Source organism: Abramis brama (assembly GCF_963993115.1).
Source record: "Abramis brama genome assembly, chromosome: 2".
NCBI lineage: Eukaryota > Metazoa > Chordata > Actinopteri > Cypriniformes > Leuciscidae > Abramis > Abramis brama.
The window spans coordinates 21,591,005-21,608,731 of NC_139964.1; the positions used below are offsets into that span (position 1 = coordinate 21,591,005).

Below are 17,727 nucleotides of genomic sequence, written 5' to 3' on the forward strand. Positions count from 1 at the left end.
ATTATAAAACCATCCCCAGGTAACCATCATCACCTGATCTCATTTCACTTTAGCTTTCTTTGCTGCTGCCAGAGGTGGAAAGTCCAGGTTCAGAAAGTAAAAGTCCTCCTCAGTATTTTGTTCCAATCACCTGGATTTGTTAATTCAGCATTTTGCGAGAGAACTAATTAGTGAAATCAGCTCACAGCAAAAACTCCAGCGTTAAATGAACTCTCCTGGGAGTTTATTTGGCTCCAGACTCAAGAGTGTTAAAGTGTTAAAATGTTAATGAGCTAATTAAGTGATTAATTGAGTGATGATTAACCATTATTGAAGACACCTGATGTTAACAAGCAGAATCACTGAAGGAGAAAAATAAAAAAAACAATCACCATTATGGAGATCAGTGTTTACTTTAGTTGGGTTCTTGACCCTTACATGTTTTACTTTAGGTTTTAATTGGCTGCTGTATCTGAGTTATAACAGCCAGATGAACAAAGAGAAAAGGTGAATAGGTGGTGTTGGTTATAATTTAACATAATCATCATTTGACCTGAATCACCGAACTCATTTAGAGCCTAATCTCTAACTTAAATGCATATTGGTCATTACAGCATCACAGTGATTCTACAGAATAAGATCAAGATTTTTCAATATAAACGAAATAATTTCTTAAAAGTTGTTCTGATATTAAGCAAAAAAAAAAATTTGTTTCTTTAAGGCACACATAGACATCAAGATTCAGTGTATGAATCTCAACAATGGTGACAAAAAGAATATTACTAAGACAATTCAGAAAATAATTTATTCATACTGCAATGCATGATGGGAGCCATGAATGAGTTTTGATTGGTGGCACCCAGAAGGCACTGCAACATGCTTTATTATTGTCACCATTGTTGAGAATCACAGGCTGATTCTTGATGTCTGTGTGTCCTAATAAATAGCTTTTCAAACACTTCTGAATAGAACAGCTTTTAAGAAATGTTTTTGATTATATTGAAAATGCTGAAAATAGTATACTGTACAGTAGAATCACAGGCTGCTGTAATCAACAAATAAACCTAACTCTCTAAATGAGTTTTGTGATTCAGATCAAATGATGATTATGTCAAAACATAACCAACAACACCTGATCAGCTTTTCTCTTCCTTCAACTGAGAGTTATAACTCAGATACAACAGCCAAACAAAATCTAGCGTTATTAGTGGGTCAAGAGCCCAACTAAAGCCAACACTCATCACCATAATGGTAACTTAAAAATGAGATTTTCTCCTTTGGTGATTCTGCTTGTTAACATCAGGTGTCTTCAATAATGCTCAATCATCACTCAATCAATCACTAAATTATCTCATTACCTTTAACACTCTTGAGTCTGGAGCCAAATAAACTCCCAGGAGAGTTCATTTAAAACTGGAGTTTTTGCTGTGTGAGTTCATGGGTGGAATAAACATATGGCAGGACGGTAACACTTTAGAATACTGTTCCTTCATTAATGAATAACTACACATGAACAAATGAGTAATGCACTATTAACATTGTAGTAACTACTATTAACTAACAAGAAACTCTGATTAACGAATTAGTAAGTCATAGCGTTCAGTCGAATGTGGTAGTTCACTATTAGCTAATCAGTAACTACTATTTTTCATACCTCACTGAAGACTACTAAGAACTACTATATACAGGTTCATAATTAATATTAATAATGCATAATATATAATAAGGTAATGGTAACTCATTAGTAATTAATCAAGTGTTACTACATCCTTCTAAAGGAACTACTAATAATTTGGATCAGTATTCTAAAGTGAAAAACATGGGCCCGGTTTCCCGATAACGCTCACTCTTAGCCTGCTAAGAAGACTCGAAAGATATATCTTACCAAATTTGTTTATTTTCCTAAGTGTGTTCCCCGAACTATACCTTAGAAAGCTGCTTAAGATATACCTTCTTAAGTGCGACGTGACCCGGCGCTGTCCGTGGCCATGGTGCTGAATTGTTTGAAATCGATGGCTCGAGAATCAATTATTCTCTCGTGCAGGGGCTGTTTATGTGAAAAAGCGGTCATCTTTATAAAAGAAGCACTTCAGAAATAGTTGAAATTGCAATTTATTATGATTATTGGATATTATAAAAAATAATCCAAACTATAATAGCCTATAATAGCCTAACCTACATATTTTAAAATTGTAACATATAGCCTATTGCTGCCACAATAACCTTTTCAAAAATTTACGTGCCGCCTTTTCTTTCCCATTTTTGTTCGCTGAGGTGGAGCTGCGATGAAATATTGTTCTTGTGTAAATACTTTCCAGCATTTCAGTAATAAAAGTTTACATCTTGCGTACGGTGCTCGGCAGTGATCAAAAAGGATTTAAACCGTGAATTTTGAATCTCTTGTAAACTCAGATATGTGGATTCAGACGGCAATTAAATTACCACACGACTTGTTTGTCAAAAAACAGAAGGTACTAATTTGGCCAGGGATTTTTACGCGGATTGGGTGAGAAAAACACTGATATTATGGATTCGGACGGCACTAAAATCACCGACTTACCCCTGTAAATGTTTAAAATACCGGACGAGCCCATGAGAAACAATATTAGCGTCCGAATATGACTTAACTGACAGTAGCCTATGCTTTCACTGGCCTTTAAAAGAGCGTTTTTATTCAATTAATAATATTGTATAATAATATAATTAAAAATCTAACAACAATCAGTGTAATGACAATTTTATTCTTTGCATGAAAACACTTGAATTAGCCTAATTTAATACTGTCTGGGTGTATTAAAACTTCAGAATTATATTCATTTAGACCTGAACAACGCTAAGAGAGAGCTACGAATGGTCCAGACCAACCTTACGAAAGTGTGACTTACAAAAGATATACTTAGCGTACGAACGTTTCGGGAACCGTCCCATAAGGTTAAGAGAGAGGTTAAGGAATAGGTTAAGAACTACTTAGAGATAAGAACGCTTTGGGAAACCGGGCCCTGGTAAATACCTAATATTGACTGAAGTCATTGTAAGCTTTTAAGGCTTTTGTAAGGTTTTTGATAGTAATGACTCAAGTGTTACTACATATTTCTAAAGGAACTACTAATTATTTGGATCAGTATTCTAAAGTGAAGATCACGGGAACACACTAATGACTAAAGTGTTACCAAATCCACTGGAAGGAATTACTATTCAAAATCTTACAAAAATCTCAAAAGCTTACAATGATTGCAGTCATTATTAGGTAGTTATCATGTTTTTCACTTTAGAATACTGATCCAAATAATTAGTAATTCCTTTTGAATGATGTAGTAATACTTGAGTCATTACTAGTGGGTTACCATTACCTTTTATTATAAACGATGCATTATTCATGTTAATTATGAACCTGTAGATAGTAGTTCTCTGGGAGGTATGAAAAAAATAGTAGTTATTGATTAGCTAATAATGAACTAATAATGATTAACAAATTAGTAAGTAATAGCGCTCAGATGAATGTAGTTGTTAGTTAATAGTAGTTACTAGAATGTTAATAATGCGTTACTTGTTTGTTCCTGTGTAATTATTCATTAATGAAGGAACAGTATTCTAAAGTGTTACCGGCAGGACTTTTACTTTCTGACCCCTGGACTTTCCACCTCTGGCTGCTGCAAAGGTGTTCGACAAACACACTGTCACAGCGGTCAAAAAAGAAAAAAGATTTAAGAAGAGTTAAGAGCCCAACTAATGGACACACTAATCACTGTTATGGTGACTTCAAATGAAAGAGTTAAACCTCTGTTAGTTCTCAACAGAGGTGGAAAGTCCAGGTTCAGAAAGTAAAAGTCCTCCTCAGTATTTTGTTCCAATCACCTGGATTTGTTAATTCAGCAGGAGAGAGAATTAATTAGTGAAACCAGATGCACAGCAAAAACTCCAGTGTTAAATTAACTCTTTATATGGCTCCAGACTCAAGAGTCTTAAAGTTAATGAGCTAATTAAGTGATTAATTGAGTGATGATTGAGCATTATTAAAGACACCAGGGCTGCGTTCAGCCCCGACAAAACGTTGCACAACGTTTTTTAAACAGAAACTGTGATGCGTTGAACACACTGTTCTGATGACGCAAGAGTTGCAACTATGGCAGCTGAGAAGGCCATTCTTTGTGTTCTTTGTGAATAATTTTCGGAGCCTGATGAAGTCGGTATAAATATGTGTTTAATACTACAAAATATGCCCAATGTTACAGTTACTGCACTTGCCGCCCAGAACAAAAGAGAACATCCCAATCGAGTGAAGGGATTGCTGAAACTGAAATGGAAGCACACATCTTACCTAATTCAGACTAAAACACATCTATTTAGCCTCACATACTGACTTTATTTGTAGTTGATACTGTTTTAATACCCTGTATTTTCTTTCTCATTTTTAGGAAAAGCACTTAATTACCATTGTTTATTTCTATACCAAATGTCATACACTTGCAATGAAGCTAAAAATATAAACAACTAACATCATTATGTTGATATCCTATATTTTTACAATAAAACTTACGACAAACATGTCTTCTAATATCCTCAGTTGTTGCGTATACCAAGCTGCATCGAACACATTTGTAAATTACTTTCCTTGAACCCATTGTGCGAGTTCACTTTAATACCACGTGCTTTATATACATGTTGCTTCTGATTGGACTGCAGTTCTGACACACCCACCAAACAAGAGAAAACGTATCTCAAACCCTGTTGCACACCGGTGCACGCCGTTTCCAGGAAACATGACGTTCAACCCGGAAACCGTAGCAAAACGTTGCGCACCGTTTTGAACTTGAACGTGCCCCAGATGTTAACAAGCAGAATCACTGAAGGAGAAAAAAAGTATCTAAATTTAAATTTTGTTTGGCTGTTGTATCTGAGTTATGCCAGATGAACAAAAAGAAAAGGTGAAAGGTGGTGTTGGTTATATTTTAACATAATCATCATTTGACCTGAATCACTGAACTCATTTAGAGCCTAATCTCTGACTTAAATGTATATTGGTCATTACAGCATCACAGTGATTCTACAGAATAACATCCAGATTTTTCAATCCAATCCAAATGATTTCTTAAAAGTTGTTCTGAAAAAAAAAAAAGACAACAAAAAACTTTCTTTAAGGCACACACAGACATCAAGATTCAGTGTATGATTCTCGACAACGGTGACAAAAAGAATATTCAGTTAGGAAATGGAAATTACTAAGACAATTCAGATCATAATTTATTCATACCGCAATGCATGATGGGAGCCATGAATGAGTTTTGATTGGTGGCACCCAGAATGCACTGCAACATGTTTTATTATTGACACCATCGTTGAGAATCACAGGCTGATTCTTGATGTATGTGTGTCGAAATAAAATACTTCTACAAAGTCTTTTGATCAGAACAACTTTTAAGAAATATTTTTGATTATGTTTAAAATGCTGGAAATAGTATACAGTAGAATCACAGGGTAATCAACAAGGTAAACCTAACTCTCTAAATGTGTCAAATGATGGTCAAATGATGATTATGTCAAAGCATAACCAACACCACCTGATCAACTTTTCTCTTTGTTCATCTGAGAGTTATAACTCAGATATAACAGCAAAACAAAATCTAATGTTAACAGGGCCCAACTAAAGCCAACACGGATCACCATAATGGTAACAAAAAAAAAAAAGAACAAAAAAAAAGAGATGTTCTCCTTTGGTGATTCTGCTTGTTAACATCAGGTGTCTTCAATAATGCTCAATCATCACTCAATCAATCACTTAATTATCTCATTAACTTTAACACTCTTGAGTCTGGAGCCAAATAAACTCCCAGGAGAGTTAATTTAAAACTGGAGTTTTTGCTGTGTGCGTTCGTGGTTGGAATAAACATATGGCAGGACTTTTACTTTCTGACCCCTGGACTTTCCACCTCTGGTTCTCAATAAATACTTGTGTAGACGTCTGACAGAAATAAAGTCAGTCTGGTTAGTAATAAGTGAAGCTGGTAATGCTGTTTGTGGAGTTGTTTAATCCTCCTCTGCTGAGATCTTCACAGATTTAATGTCTTCTTTTCTCTTCAGTTGATTTCATCTAAGATTGTGGCTGAAATTACTCCATATTTAATATACACAGATTTTGTGGCTACGATAAGGTCCAGTTCTGGTTTATTGCTTTGCTCTTGGCTGACATGTGGCATTGCTATGCAGAGGTGTAAAGTCCAGGTTCAGAAAGTAAAAGTCCTCCTCAGTATTTTGTTCCAATCACCTGGATTTGCTAATTCAGACAGGAGAGAGAACTAATTAGTGAAATCAGCTGTCTGAGCTGACTGGGCTATACAACTCTGTTATTAACAGATTTATGCCATTAATATATATATATATATATTTTTTCCAAAGATCAAACATTCTAAATTTTAACTTCTAAATACACTGCGAGAAAATAAACCAAAAACACATACACACACTAACATCAAGAATCAGCTTATGAATCACAACAATGGTGACATGCTTCATACTGCAATGCTGGGAGCCATTAGTTTTATAATATGGTGGCTCCCAGCATGCATTACTGCAGGAAGCATGTCACCATTGTTGCGATTCATAAGCTAATTCTTGATGTCTGTGTGTGTCTAAAAAAAACTTGCTCCACAATGTTCACAAAGAAAAGAAAAAATCATAATTCATAATGTCTCTTTAGTGGCAAGATATTATCATTGTTGAAAAATGAATCTTTTAATAACAAATACCATTTTTGCTAATTTATGAGATTAGTGAATTATTTTACTTCATGATGGTTAAAACTCCATCACTTGATCATCTTTCTTTCTGGCATACTTTGTAACAAAATTATGTGTTTTGGTAAACATTGTTACAAAGACCACAAACTTGCAAAGCCAAGAGTCAAACTGCCCAACTAAAGCAAACACTGATCACCACAATGGTGAATTTACTGGTGAATGGTGAATAAACATATTATTTCCAATAAAACATCTACATCTACACCTCTATTAATTCTCAATAACTAGTTGGTAATAAGTGAAGCTGGTAATGCTGTTTGTGGAGTTGTTTAATCCTCCTCTGCTGAGATCTTGAGAGATTTAATGTCTTCTTTTATCTTCAGTTGATTTCATCTCCGGAAGTCAGTTGTAGTTCTTTTGTTTCCCTATTCTTCAGTGATTCTGCTTGTTATCATCAGGTGTCTTCAATGCTCAATCCTCACTCAATTAATAACTTAATTATCTAATTAACTCTAACACTGCATCAGTGTTAAATTTAACACCAGGGATTTTACTGTGTGGGTTTTACAGTGAGTGCCTTGGAATATTTTGTTGTTTTATCCAATGAGAACCAATGGCTCCACATGAGCTTATACCCCCTTTAGCACACTCAGTTGTCTTGTTTTAAAATAAATATTTTTCAGTTGTTATTCATACACAACATACATTTTGTTGACACACATCTTACCATATTCTTTGACCTCAAAGTCTGCAGTAAATGTCTTCTGAGGAGTGTTTGTGTACCGAGTGACAACCTTCCAGATCCCAGGACTGAAACAAACAGAACACAAACATGAATGTGTACATGTCAATGAACATGTATTTTATTATTATTTTTTTAATGATATTAAAACAGACGATAACATCATGAACAGGGTAATATATATTTTTTCTTATACAGTAATATATTGTCCTGAATTAGACAGGCAATCAAAATTAAGTTTTGTCAGTTCACTCAGGTTGAATAGCCTCCGTTCTGTCAGCGTTTCACACACCTGGCAACCTCAGGAATGGGGTAGGTTCCAGACCTCATCCCTTTCACTGGATATATCTTCTGTGATGAAACGGTGATGCCTTGTGGATTCTTCAGTAACACAGAAATCAGCATTAACACTGTGTGTTTACTGAGATCAGCAGTGCAATGATGCTCATTACCAGAGGTGGGTAATCCAGGGGCCAAAGAGTAAAAGTCCTGCCATATGTTTATTCCACCCATGAACTCAGTCAGCTGATTTCACTAATTAGTTCTCTCTCCTGCTGAATTAGCAAATCCAGGTGATTAGAACAAAATACTGAGGAGGACTTTTACTTTCTGAACCTGGACTTTACACCTCTGCACAGCAATGCCACATGTCAGCCAAGAGTAAAGAAATAAACCAGAACTGGACCTTATCGTAGCCAAAAAATCTGTGTATATTAAATATGGAGTAATTTCAGCCACAGCCTCAGATGAAATCAACTGAAGAGAAAAGAAGAGATTAAATCTGTGAAGATCTCAGCAGAGGAGGATTAAACAACTCCACAAACAGCATTACCAGCTTCACTTATTACTAACCAGACTGACTTTATTTCTGTCAGATGTCTACAAAAGTTTTATTGAGAATTAACAGAGGTTTAACTCTAATGTGTTTCATTTGAAGTCACCATAACAGTGATTAGTGTTTCCATTAGTTGAGCTCTTAACTCTTATTATATATTTTATCTTCTTTGGCCGCTGTGACAGTGTGTTTGTCAAACACATTTGCAGTAGCAAAGAAAGCTAAAGTGAACTGAGATCAGGTGATGATGGTTACCTGTTGATTGTTTTATAATAATCATGAAATAGACTGATTCACTGAGGTATTTTAATCTAACAATTATCAGTAACAGAATCAGTCTATTTCATGATGATTATAAAACCATATACAGTTAACCATCATCACCTGATCTCATTTCACTTTAGCTTTCTTTGCTGCTGCAAATGTGTTCGACAAACACACTGTCACAGTGGCCAAAGAAGACAAAAGATATAATAATAGTTAAGAGCTCAACTAATGGAAACACTAATCACTGTTATGGTGACTTCAAATGAAACACATTAGAGTTAACCCTCTGTTAATTCTCAATAAAAACTTTTGTAGACGTCTGACAGAAATAAAGTCAGTCTGGTTAGTAATAAGTGAAGCTGGTAATGCTGTTTGTGGAGTTGTTTAATCCTCCTCTGCTGAGATCTTCACAGATTTAATGTCTCTTGTTTTCATTTGATTTCATCTAAGATTGTGGCTGAAATTACTCCATATTTAATATACACAGATTTTTTGGCTACGATAACGTCCAGTTCTGGTTTATTTCTTTGCTCTTGGCTGACATGTGGTCAGAGGTGTAAAGTCCAGGTTCAGAAAGTAAAAGTCCTCCTCAGTATTTTGTTCCAATCACCTGGATTTGCTAATTCAGACAGGAGAGAGAACTAATTAGTGAAATCAGCTGACTGAGTTCATGGGTGAAATGACACGTGTGTGTTTGTGTGTGTGTGTGTATGGCAAGCCAAAGTATTCATAAACGCCTGGTCAGGCGTCTGATTGCACACTGACACGTCAAAAGTGTGCGTTTTGACAGACAAACGCGCGATTTGCCATAAAAGCGCGCGTTCTTAACACTGGTTTTTGCATCAAAACGCGCGTCCTCGACGTGTGATCTGCTATTTAAAACGCACGTTTGCAACGTGCGCTTTGGGGTCACCGAAAGCGCGCGTTTTTGACGCGCGTTTATAATAACAAAAATGGGCGTTGAAAACGTGTTTTGACTAGGACGCTTTTGACGTGTAAACAGTTAACCCAAACAGGCAGTACAAACGTGTGTGAAGTTTCCAACCAGGCGAAAAGGACGCGTGAAATACGAGTTAAAATCAGTTTGAACGGGTCAGTGTCAATGGCTGCTGAAGGCTTGGGTCTAACCATTTCTGTGGGCTTAGGGGGGTTTAGCTACTGTTCATAGATTAGACTACCACCATTTAACATGCCATAGATCAGGTTATTCAGCCTATCTATTTTGTCCTTTTTTGTAGAACTTATAGAAATAATATATTTAAATTGCAGTTTTATCAAAATTTAGATAAAAATAAAATTGCCTTGTTTTTCTTCGCTCATGCCTTTTTGTAAATAAACACATTAGTGGTCATTCTAGCTCTAACATGAAATCATTAACATTTGTGTGGGAAAATCAGTTACGGTGGAGGTAAGCAATCAATGCAGGTTAATCAATATCTGTCTTTAGAGAACAACGTGGACTTTTGTTGTGCTTACATTTGAAGGTATCACAAGCAGGTGGCGCTTATTGAAACCTTTTTGTTCAAATATTGTGCGCTCAACACAGACAAACAGTAATTAAGTACACAGGTGATATTATCCATTTAATTTTTTTAAGACTTAGTGTTTAAATAGGGTATTTTATACTTTATAGAAGTAGTATAAGTAGAAGTAGTAGTATAGTAGTATTAAGATTTACAGGATTAGAATGAGAGCTTGTGTTATACGTATAAGAACTTAATTAATTTGTCCCTATATTTTTTCCATTTTCTTTTTCTTGTGTAGGCCAAAGAAAATATCTAGATTGCAATTTTATGAAAACGTTTTTTTTTTACCAAGATAAGATTGCCTTCTTTTGCACATTAATACCATTCTAGCTGTATATCTATACCTCAAGTTTTCAAACTTTAAAAGTTAACATTTGATTGGGGAAAAGTGTACAGATGTGGTTCTTGATCGATGCAGTTGTAATGAAAATTTGTTAAGCAACATAACCTTTTTATATATATATATATATATATATATATATATATATATATAAATAAAATGACTATAAAATGTATCACTATTGCGAGCAGGGTGCCATCAAGATCCTTTACAGGGACCAAATTAAAGAAACATCCGATAGTTCACTCAAAATTCAAAACATTCTGTCTACATTTATTCACCCTCATGTTATTTCAAACATGCACAAGTCATCCTAATTTTTAAGATTTAACATATGCTTTTTATTTCTTTTCTTAAATGTGAGCAATGGTAACAGAACTAATTTACATCCTGGGATCAATCAATTATATTTTTTATCCAATTTATTTTCTACAAATGTGATGCATCTTACCAGGTTTCAAATATAAATAAATGCTGTCTATGTTATAAGGCTTATGTTATGAAGTCTTCACCTCAATTAGCACCAAATAAAACCAGTCAACCCATTAACATGGATAATCTATCTCTACATCTCTAGATAGATGGATAGTCATCTACATCTAGATCGATAGATAGGTTCCCTAGGAGGAGTCTTTCATATTCCACTGTATGTGTTTTCCAAACAACCCTAAATAGCCGACTTCCTGTTGGGCGGAGCTAATAACATAGAGTGCGTAAGTTGTTCGGCCCGATGAGATCTGTATGTGTACCGAGTTTCATATGATTACATGCAAGCATGTTTGATTTATGGACCAAGTTTTCGGACCCCGTTCCAGGGGGCGCTGTCGAGCCCCCCTGCCACGCCCGGGTACCAGCTTCAGCCCGGCCCTGATGGCCGCGGGTTCTAACCTGTGTGCAAAGTTTCAAGAGTTTTTGAGCATGTTAAGGGCCCCAAAAGTGCCTGAATAGTCGTAAGAAAAATAATAATAATAATAATAATAATAATAAATAATCCTAAGGAAAACAATAGGGCCTTCGCCCTTTCAGGGCTTGGGCCCTAAAAATAATCAATCCGAAAACAATAGGGCCTTCGTCCTTTCAGGGCTTGGGCCCTAAAAACATGGCACATAAAGTTAAACTAATGATTTTTGGGTGTGTGTATTGTAAGTTGTATACCATTTCAATTTGTTGGGTTCGTCTGCAGCATGCTGCAAAGCACACAGTACTCCTCTGCATTACCTATACATTTGTTAACATTAAAAAGTTAAATGTGAATTCTTTGGGCAATCATAGTGTAGCCTACTAAATGTCAACATACACGACATGAAAAATACTATCTCAGAACGGTTCTGAAATTACATTAAATCATTATTGCATTACTTTTTGCAACCTTCAAGTTATTTTGATGTATATCTGGATTGTATTTCTGTATATTTGAATATTCTTACTTGATTAAATACATTTTTAGACTGAAGATAGCATCTAAAGAGGTGTAATATGACATACTGTACATTAAAATACTGTACATACATTACCATTACAGAATTAAAATTAAATTAAATTAAAAATGGAGCACCCCAAACAAGTGATTATCAAAAGAAATGACAGCAGTAGATAAATACCAATAGATTCTTCATTTGTGATGTGGAGGCAAACTATAACTCGGGCTTTGATTCTTTCCGTACATTTTTATATGTGTTTTAGAGATTGAATTCAAATCAAATATTAAGATTACTGCCCTAACTATTTCTGAATAGGATGTCTACTTCATACATATTTGGAATAGTATGGAAATATAAGGTTCAGATCACTAAAAACCATACATGGAAGTCGAAGATCTCATCGGTGGAGTCTGGATGTTATCTAGTGGAAAATTTTGGTACTGCGCACAATACAATCTTTCCTAAAGCTCATTTATTGAGACATCAACCTAAAATCTGGCCCAGAACTTGTCCAGATATTTAACATTGATTTTCTTGAAGTTTTAGGGTTGAAAATGTTTTGTAAAAAAAAAAAATATATAATAATAATATATATATATATATATATATATAAACAACATTATGTATTGTATACATTTAAAATGTTCATAAACTTAAACTACTTTAACAACTTTGTTTTACTTTACTAATCTGAGAAGTGTACCCTTTTAGTACCCTGTTAGTTCGCAGTGCATTAAGTAATGTTAACAACAACTTTTGATTTTAATAAATATTAGTAAAGGTTGAAATGAAATTTGAAATTAACATGTAGAAGTGCAGTTCATTATTAATTCATGTGAATTAATGTACTTAAATAATGTATGAAACCTTTTTGTAAAATGTTACCAAAATTACAATTGGAAAAAAAAAAACGGTGTTTTTTCTCTCTTTCTTTTTTTAACTTAAATGATAACTATAATAACTCACCAATTATAATCCCCTCCTCTGTAAAATTTGCCATTGATAATTCCATGCTGTTTTGCTTGGGTTTAATGATAATAAGTGACCTAAACCACATAGGGACAAAGGCATGAGCGAAGAAAAACAAGGCAATTTTATTTTTATCTAAATTTTGATAAAACTGCAATTTAAATATATTATTTCTATAAGTTCTACAAAAAAGGACAAAATAGATAGGCTGAATAACCTGATCTATGCAGAGGTGGAAAGTCCAGGGGTCAGAAAGTAAAAGTCCTGCCATATGTTTATTCCACCCATGAACTCACACAGCAAAAAAATGAACTCTCCTGGGAGTTTATTTGGCTCCAGACTCAAGAGTGTTAAAGGTAAGGAGATAATTTAGTGATTGATTGAGTGATGATTGACCATTATTGAAGACATCTGATGTTAACAAGCAGAATCACCAAAGGAGAAAATCTCTTTTTTTAAAGTTGCCATTATGGTGATCGGTGTTGGATTTAGTTGGACTCTTTTGACCCTTAATCTATTAACATTAGATTTTATTTGGCTGCTGCATCTGAGTTATAACTCTCAGATGAACAAAGAGAAAAGTTGATCAGGTGGTGTTGATTATGTTTCGACATAATCATCATTTGACCTGAATCACAAAACTCATTTAGAGAGTTAGGTTTACCTTGTTGATTACAGCAGCCTGTGATTGTACAGTATTTCTTAAAAGTTGTTCTGATCAAAAGACTTTGAAAAAGTATTTTATTTGGACACACAGAAATCAAGAATCAGCCTGTGATTCTCAACAATGGTGACAATAATAAAGCATGTTGCAGTGCATTCTGGGTGCCACCAATCAAAACTCATGCATGGCTCCCATCATGCATTGCAGTATGAATAAATTATGATCTGAATTGTCTTAGTAATTTACTTTCCCTAATTGAATATTCTTTTTGTCACCATTGTTGAGAATCATACACTGAATCTTGATGTTTTTTAATTTTTTTTTTTTTATATCAGAACATTGATAAATCATTTGGATTATATTGTGAAATCTGGATCTTATTCAGTAGAATCACTGTGATGCTGTAATGACCAATATACATTTAAGTCAGAGATTCGGCTCTAAATGGGTTCAGTGATTCAGGTCAAATGATGATTATGTCAAAACATAACCAACACTAGCTGATCAGCTTTTCTTGATGTTCATCTGGCTGGTATAACTCAATTACAGCAGCCAAACTAAATATAACATCAACAGTTTAAAGGTCAACTGCCCAACTAAATCCAACACTGATCACAATAATGGTAACTTAAAAAAGAGATTTTCTCCTTCAGTGATTCTGCTTGTTAACATCAGGTGTCTTCAATAATGCTCAATCATCACTCAATCAATCACTAAATTATCTCATTAACTTTAACACTCTTGAGTCTGGAGCCAAATAAACTCCCAGGAGAGTTCATTTAAAACTGGAGTTTTTGCTGTGTGAGTTCATGGGTGGAATAAACATATGGCAGGACTTTTACTTTCTGACCCCTGGACTTTCCACCTCTGGATCTATGGCATGTTAAATGGTGGTAGTCTAGACCAGTGGTTCCCAAACCTGTCCTGCTGGCACCCCAACACTGCACATTTTCTTTGTCTCCCTAATCAAACACACCTGATTCAACTCATCAGCTCATTAACCCATGTGAAAATGAGCTGATGAGTTGAATCAGGTGTGTTTGATTAGGGAGACAAAGAAAATGTGCAGTGTTGGGGTGCCGGCAGGACAGGTTTGGGAACCACTGGTCTAGACTATGAACAGTAGCTAAACCCCCCTAAGCCCACAGAAATGGTTAGACCCAAGCCTTCAGCAGCCATTGACACTGACCTGTTCAAACTGATTTTAACTCATATTTCACGCGTCCTTTTCGCCTGGTTGGAAACTTCACACACGTTTGTACTGCCTGTTTGGGTTAACTGTTTACATGTCAAAAGCGTCCTAGTCAAAACACACGTTTTCAACGGCCATTTTTGGTATTATAAACGCGCATCAAAAACGCGCGTTTTCGGTGACCCCAAAGCGCACGTTGCAAACGTGCGTTTTAAATAGCAGATCACACGTCGAGGACGCGCGTTTTGTTGCAAAAACCGCGCGTTTCTGACGCGCGTTTTCAGTGACCACAAAGCGCACGTTAAGACCGCGCGCTTTTATGGCAAATCGCGCGTCAGGGACGCGCGTTTGTCTGTCAAAACGCAAGCTTTTGACGTGTCAGTGTGCAATCAGACGCCTGACCAGGCGTTTATGAATACTTTGGCTTGCCATAGTGTGTGTGCGTGCGTGCGTGCGTGTGTGTGTGTGTTTGTTATAACAGTGTGCTTTATTAAACTGTATACCATGATCTCCACCGTAACTCCAGTGTGAACACTGAGTGGTTTCAGGTTGGGCGTCAGAGAGAAAATCCTGTATTTGACTGTAAAGGATGTCAAAGCAAAAAAGGAAATATGAGTTCTGTTTGTTTGGTTTTCTGTAAATTCAAACCCTGATAAAAGTAGCAGTCAGTTTACAAATAAACATCCACAATGATGTAACGTTTAAAGTTCACACTGTGCATTAATTCACTCTATATTTGTCATGTTTCATCACTGAATCGTACCTGTGCTAGCAGGCGTGTAGATGGGCTTGTCTGTCTGTACAAATATATATCCAGACTGGAATGAGACCATGACCACTTTCTCCAGAGTGTGGGATGGAAACTGAGCTCGTAGATACACATACTGCTTCTCCAGAGGGTCATCAGAGAAGAAGTCCTTATCATCAGGGATCTAAAGAACAGAAAATGAATTAGTCTTTTGCAAATTTTGAATAAAAGAAAAGGCATTTTTCAATTTACAAACAAAAATGTACTGTAAATTACATAAGGTGGCATCACCTTTATATCTGTAAGGATCTGGTAATTGTTTTCTGCTGTCAGTGTCACTGTTTTGGACGTCATCTCCGTGTCTTTCTTTGGGAAGTTTTTCACTGAGATCTTTACATCAAAAGATCCTTCAGAGTAATCCTGAGCCTCCACAAACACGTTCTCTGAGGAACCCACTCTCAGCAAATTAGGAGCTGACAGAACAAACCTGAGGAGATCAAATCACAGCGTTTGAAATCTTAAAAACTGATTATTAGTAACTCTATGAGCAAACGGTGTGTTTAATACTCACAGCGGGTCACACAGTGTGAGGAGGGGTGAGGAGAGAAGAACAACAGTCAGACACAGCAGCTTCACCTCCATCGTGTCTGTGTGTGTGTGTGTGTGTTTGAACATGCAGCAGCTCAGATTTATACTCGCCTCCGTGACCCTCACAGTCCAAACTGCTATTTCTCTATCTCTCTGTCTATTTCTCTATCTATCTATTTTCTTGCTTTTTTTGTTTGCAGTTTGTTTTACTGGAAATTACACAAGGGAGTATTTAAGTTCACCCACGTAGAATTAAACAGTATGGCACGTATTGCTATGTTTAAAATAACCTTTTTGAATTTTTATTTTGTAAATGGATACTTTGATTTCTCTCAGGGAACTGAATTTATTTAACATAAACATTCAGAATCAAAGACCAATAGTCCACTAGATATTTGTCCACTAGACTTTGTTTAGTGACTCCTCCTGTAAGCTTGTCATTGTTACTCCAGCAAATGGAGATCATTTCATGATCGGCAGGCTTGAAAACCACATAAAGATGTCTATCATGAAAGAACACTTTTGCTGATGTCAGTCAAATTGAGGGCAGTTTTCCAGTAAATGACCTGCAAAAAACAGTAATGTAAATGTAACCTTTGGTAAATTGGGAGCTGCTCTATTGATTTTTTAGGGGTCATGAAATGTCTAAACTGCAGACCTGCAATGATGTCTGAAAGTTTGATTTTTTTTTTTTTTTTAGCGATGTCAAAACATCCAATGAGCAGCAGTTCTAATATCACTGGCGAACCTTTTTAAGTTTCACAAAGTTATATATTTTTGTTATTTACAAAACCATCAATGCACTGATTATGTAAAGAACCCTGACATAATAATAATAATAATAATTACAATAGGGTTTCAGCACTTCGTGCTTGAACCCCTAAAAACTTCCAGAACGTTTTAATCTCCAGCCACATAGCACTTCAAAAACCTTACAAAGCAAAACTGAAGATGATTATTTTCTGAACTACACTGTTAGACCGTACCAGGTTTTTTTACATAAAAAAAAAACCTGTTACTTGTAGGCTACTGTTAATTTACTGTTGGTTGCAACCCTGTATCACATGAAATACGTTCTGAGGAAACTATTTTGCAAATCGCAATTACGTTACATGCCAACATATAAGCAGTGCTATTACGTTGGTCCTTAACCTAATATAGCCAATCTATTGCAGTGCTATTACGTTTGTCCTGAACATAATACATCCAAAGCAGGTTTCCTATAGCAGCTAATGCTGTTCATTTTGTTTAAATTATTTACTCCATTTTTTCTCATTGGGCTACAAAATATTATCTATGCCAGGGCGAGTCAAATGGCGGCACCCAGATCATTTTTATCTGGCCCTCCAACTGGTTTTTGATGTTTAAAACCCCTCGCAATCTGATATTAAAGTCCCCGCAAAGGTTTAGCGCGTTCAGCGGTGAGTTTAACAACGCACGTGATCATTCAGCGGTGAGTTTAACAACGCAGCGGTGAATTTAACAACACTCAACTGCAGGTAAAACGGCATTCAGAGGTGAGTTTGACCAAAGCAACCCTCAACTGCAGGCAAAACGACATTAAAAGGTGAGTTTAACAACGCTCTAAGACGCTTGCAGTTGCAAGTAATTGCAGTTTTAGCGTTTTCTTGTCATAGGTAGGACACTGCTTTAAGAAGCTGGATAACGTATTTTTATCGGAGGTTTGATTACAAACTGTTGAGTCAGGACAATAAGTTGTGT

At 35.7% G+C, this 17,727-nt stretch overlaps 1 protein-coding gene across 12 annotated transcripts in view; it reads right to left on the bottom strand.

Moving 5' to 3' along the window:
- The window catches only part of LOC311077813 (complement C3-like), a 501,390-nt gene extending 485,290 nt beyond the window's left edge, over positions 1-16,100 (bottom strand). For all 12 annotated transcript variants that reach the window (XM_084106434.1, XM_084106433.1, XM_084106430.1 and 9 more), the window contains exons 1-6: positions 15,989-16,100; positions 15,709-15,904; positions 15,433-15,601; positions 15,173-15,249; positions 7,748-7,836; positions 7,441-7,523 (exon numbers count right to left, since the gene is read on the bottom strand). In XM_084106434.1, coding sequence (XP_083962560.1) covers positions 7,441-7,523; positions 7,748-7,836; positions 15,173-15,249; positions 15,433-15,601; positions 15,709-15,904; positions 15,989-16,092 — 718 coding nt within the window. In that variant the 5' untranslated portion in view covers positions 16,093-16,100. The remainder of the gene's footprint in view (positions 1-7,440; positions 7,524-7,747; positions 7,837-15,172; positions 15,250-15,432; positions 15,602-15,708; positions 15,905-15,988) is intronic.
- Positions 16,101-17,727: the final 1,627 nt, after the last annotated feature.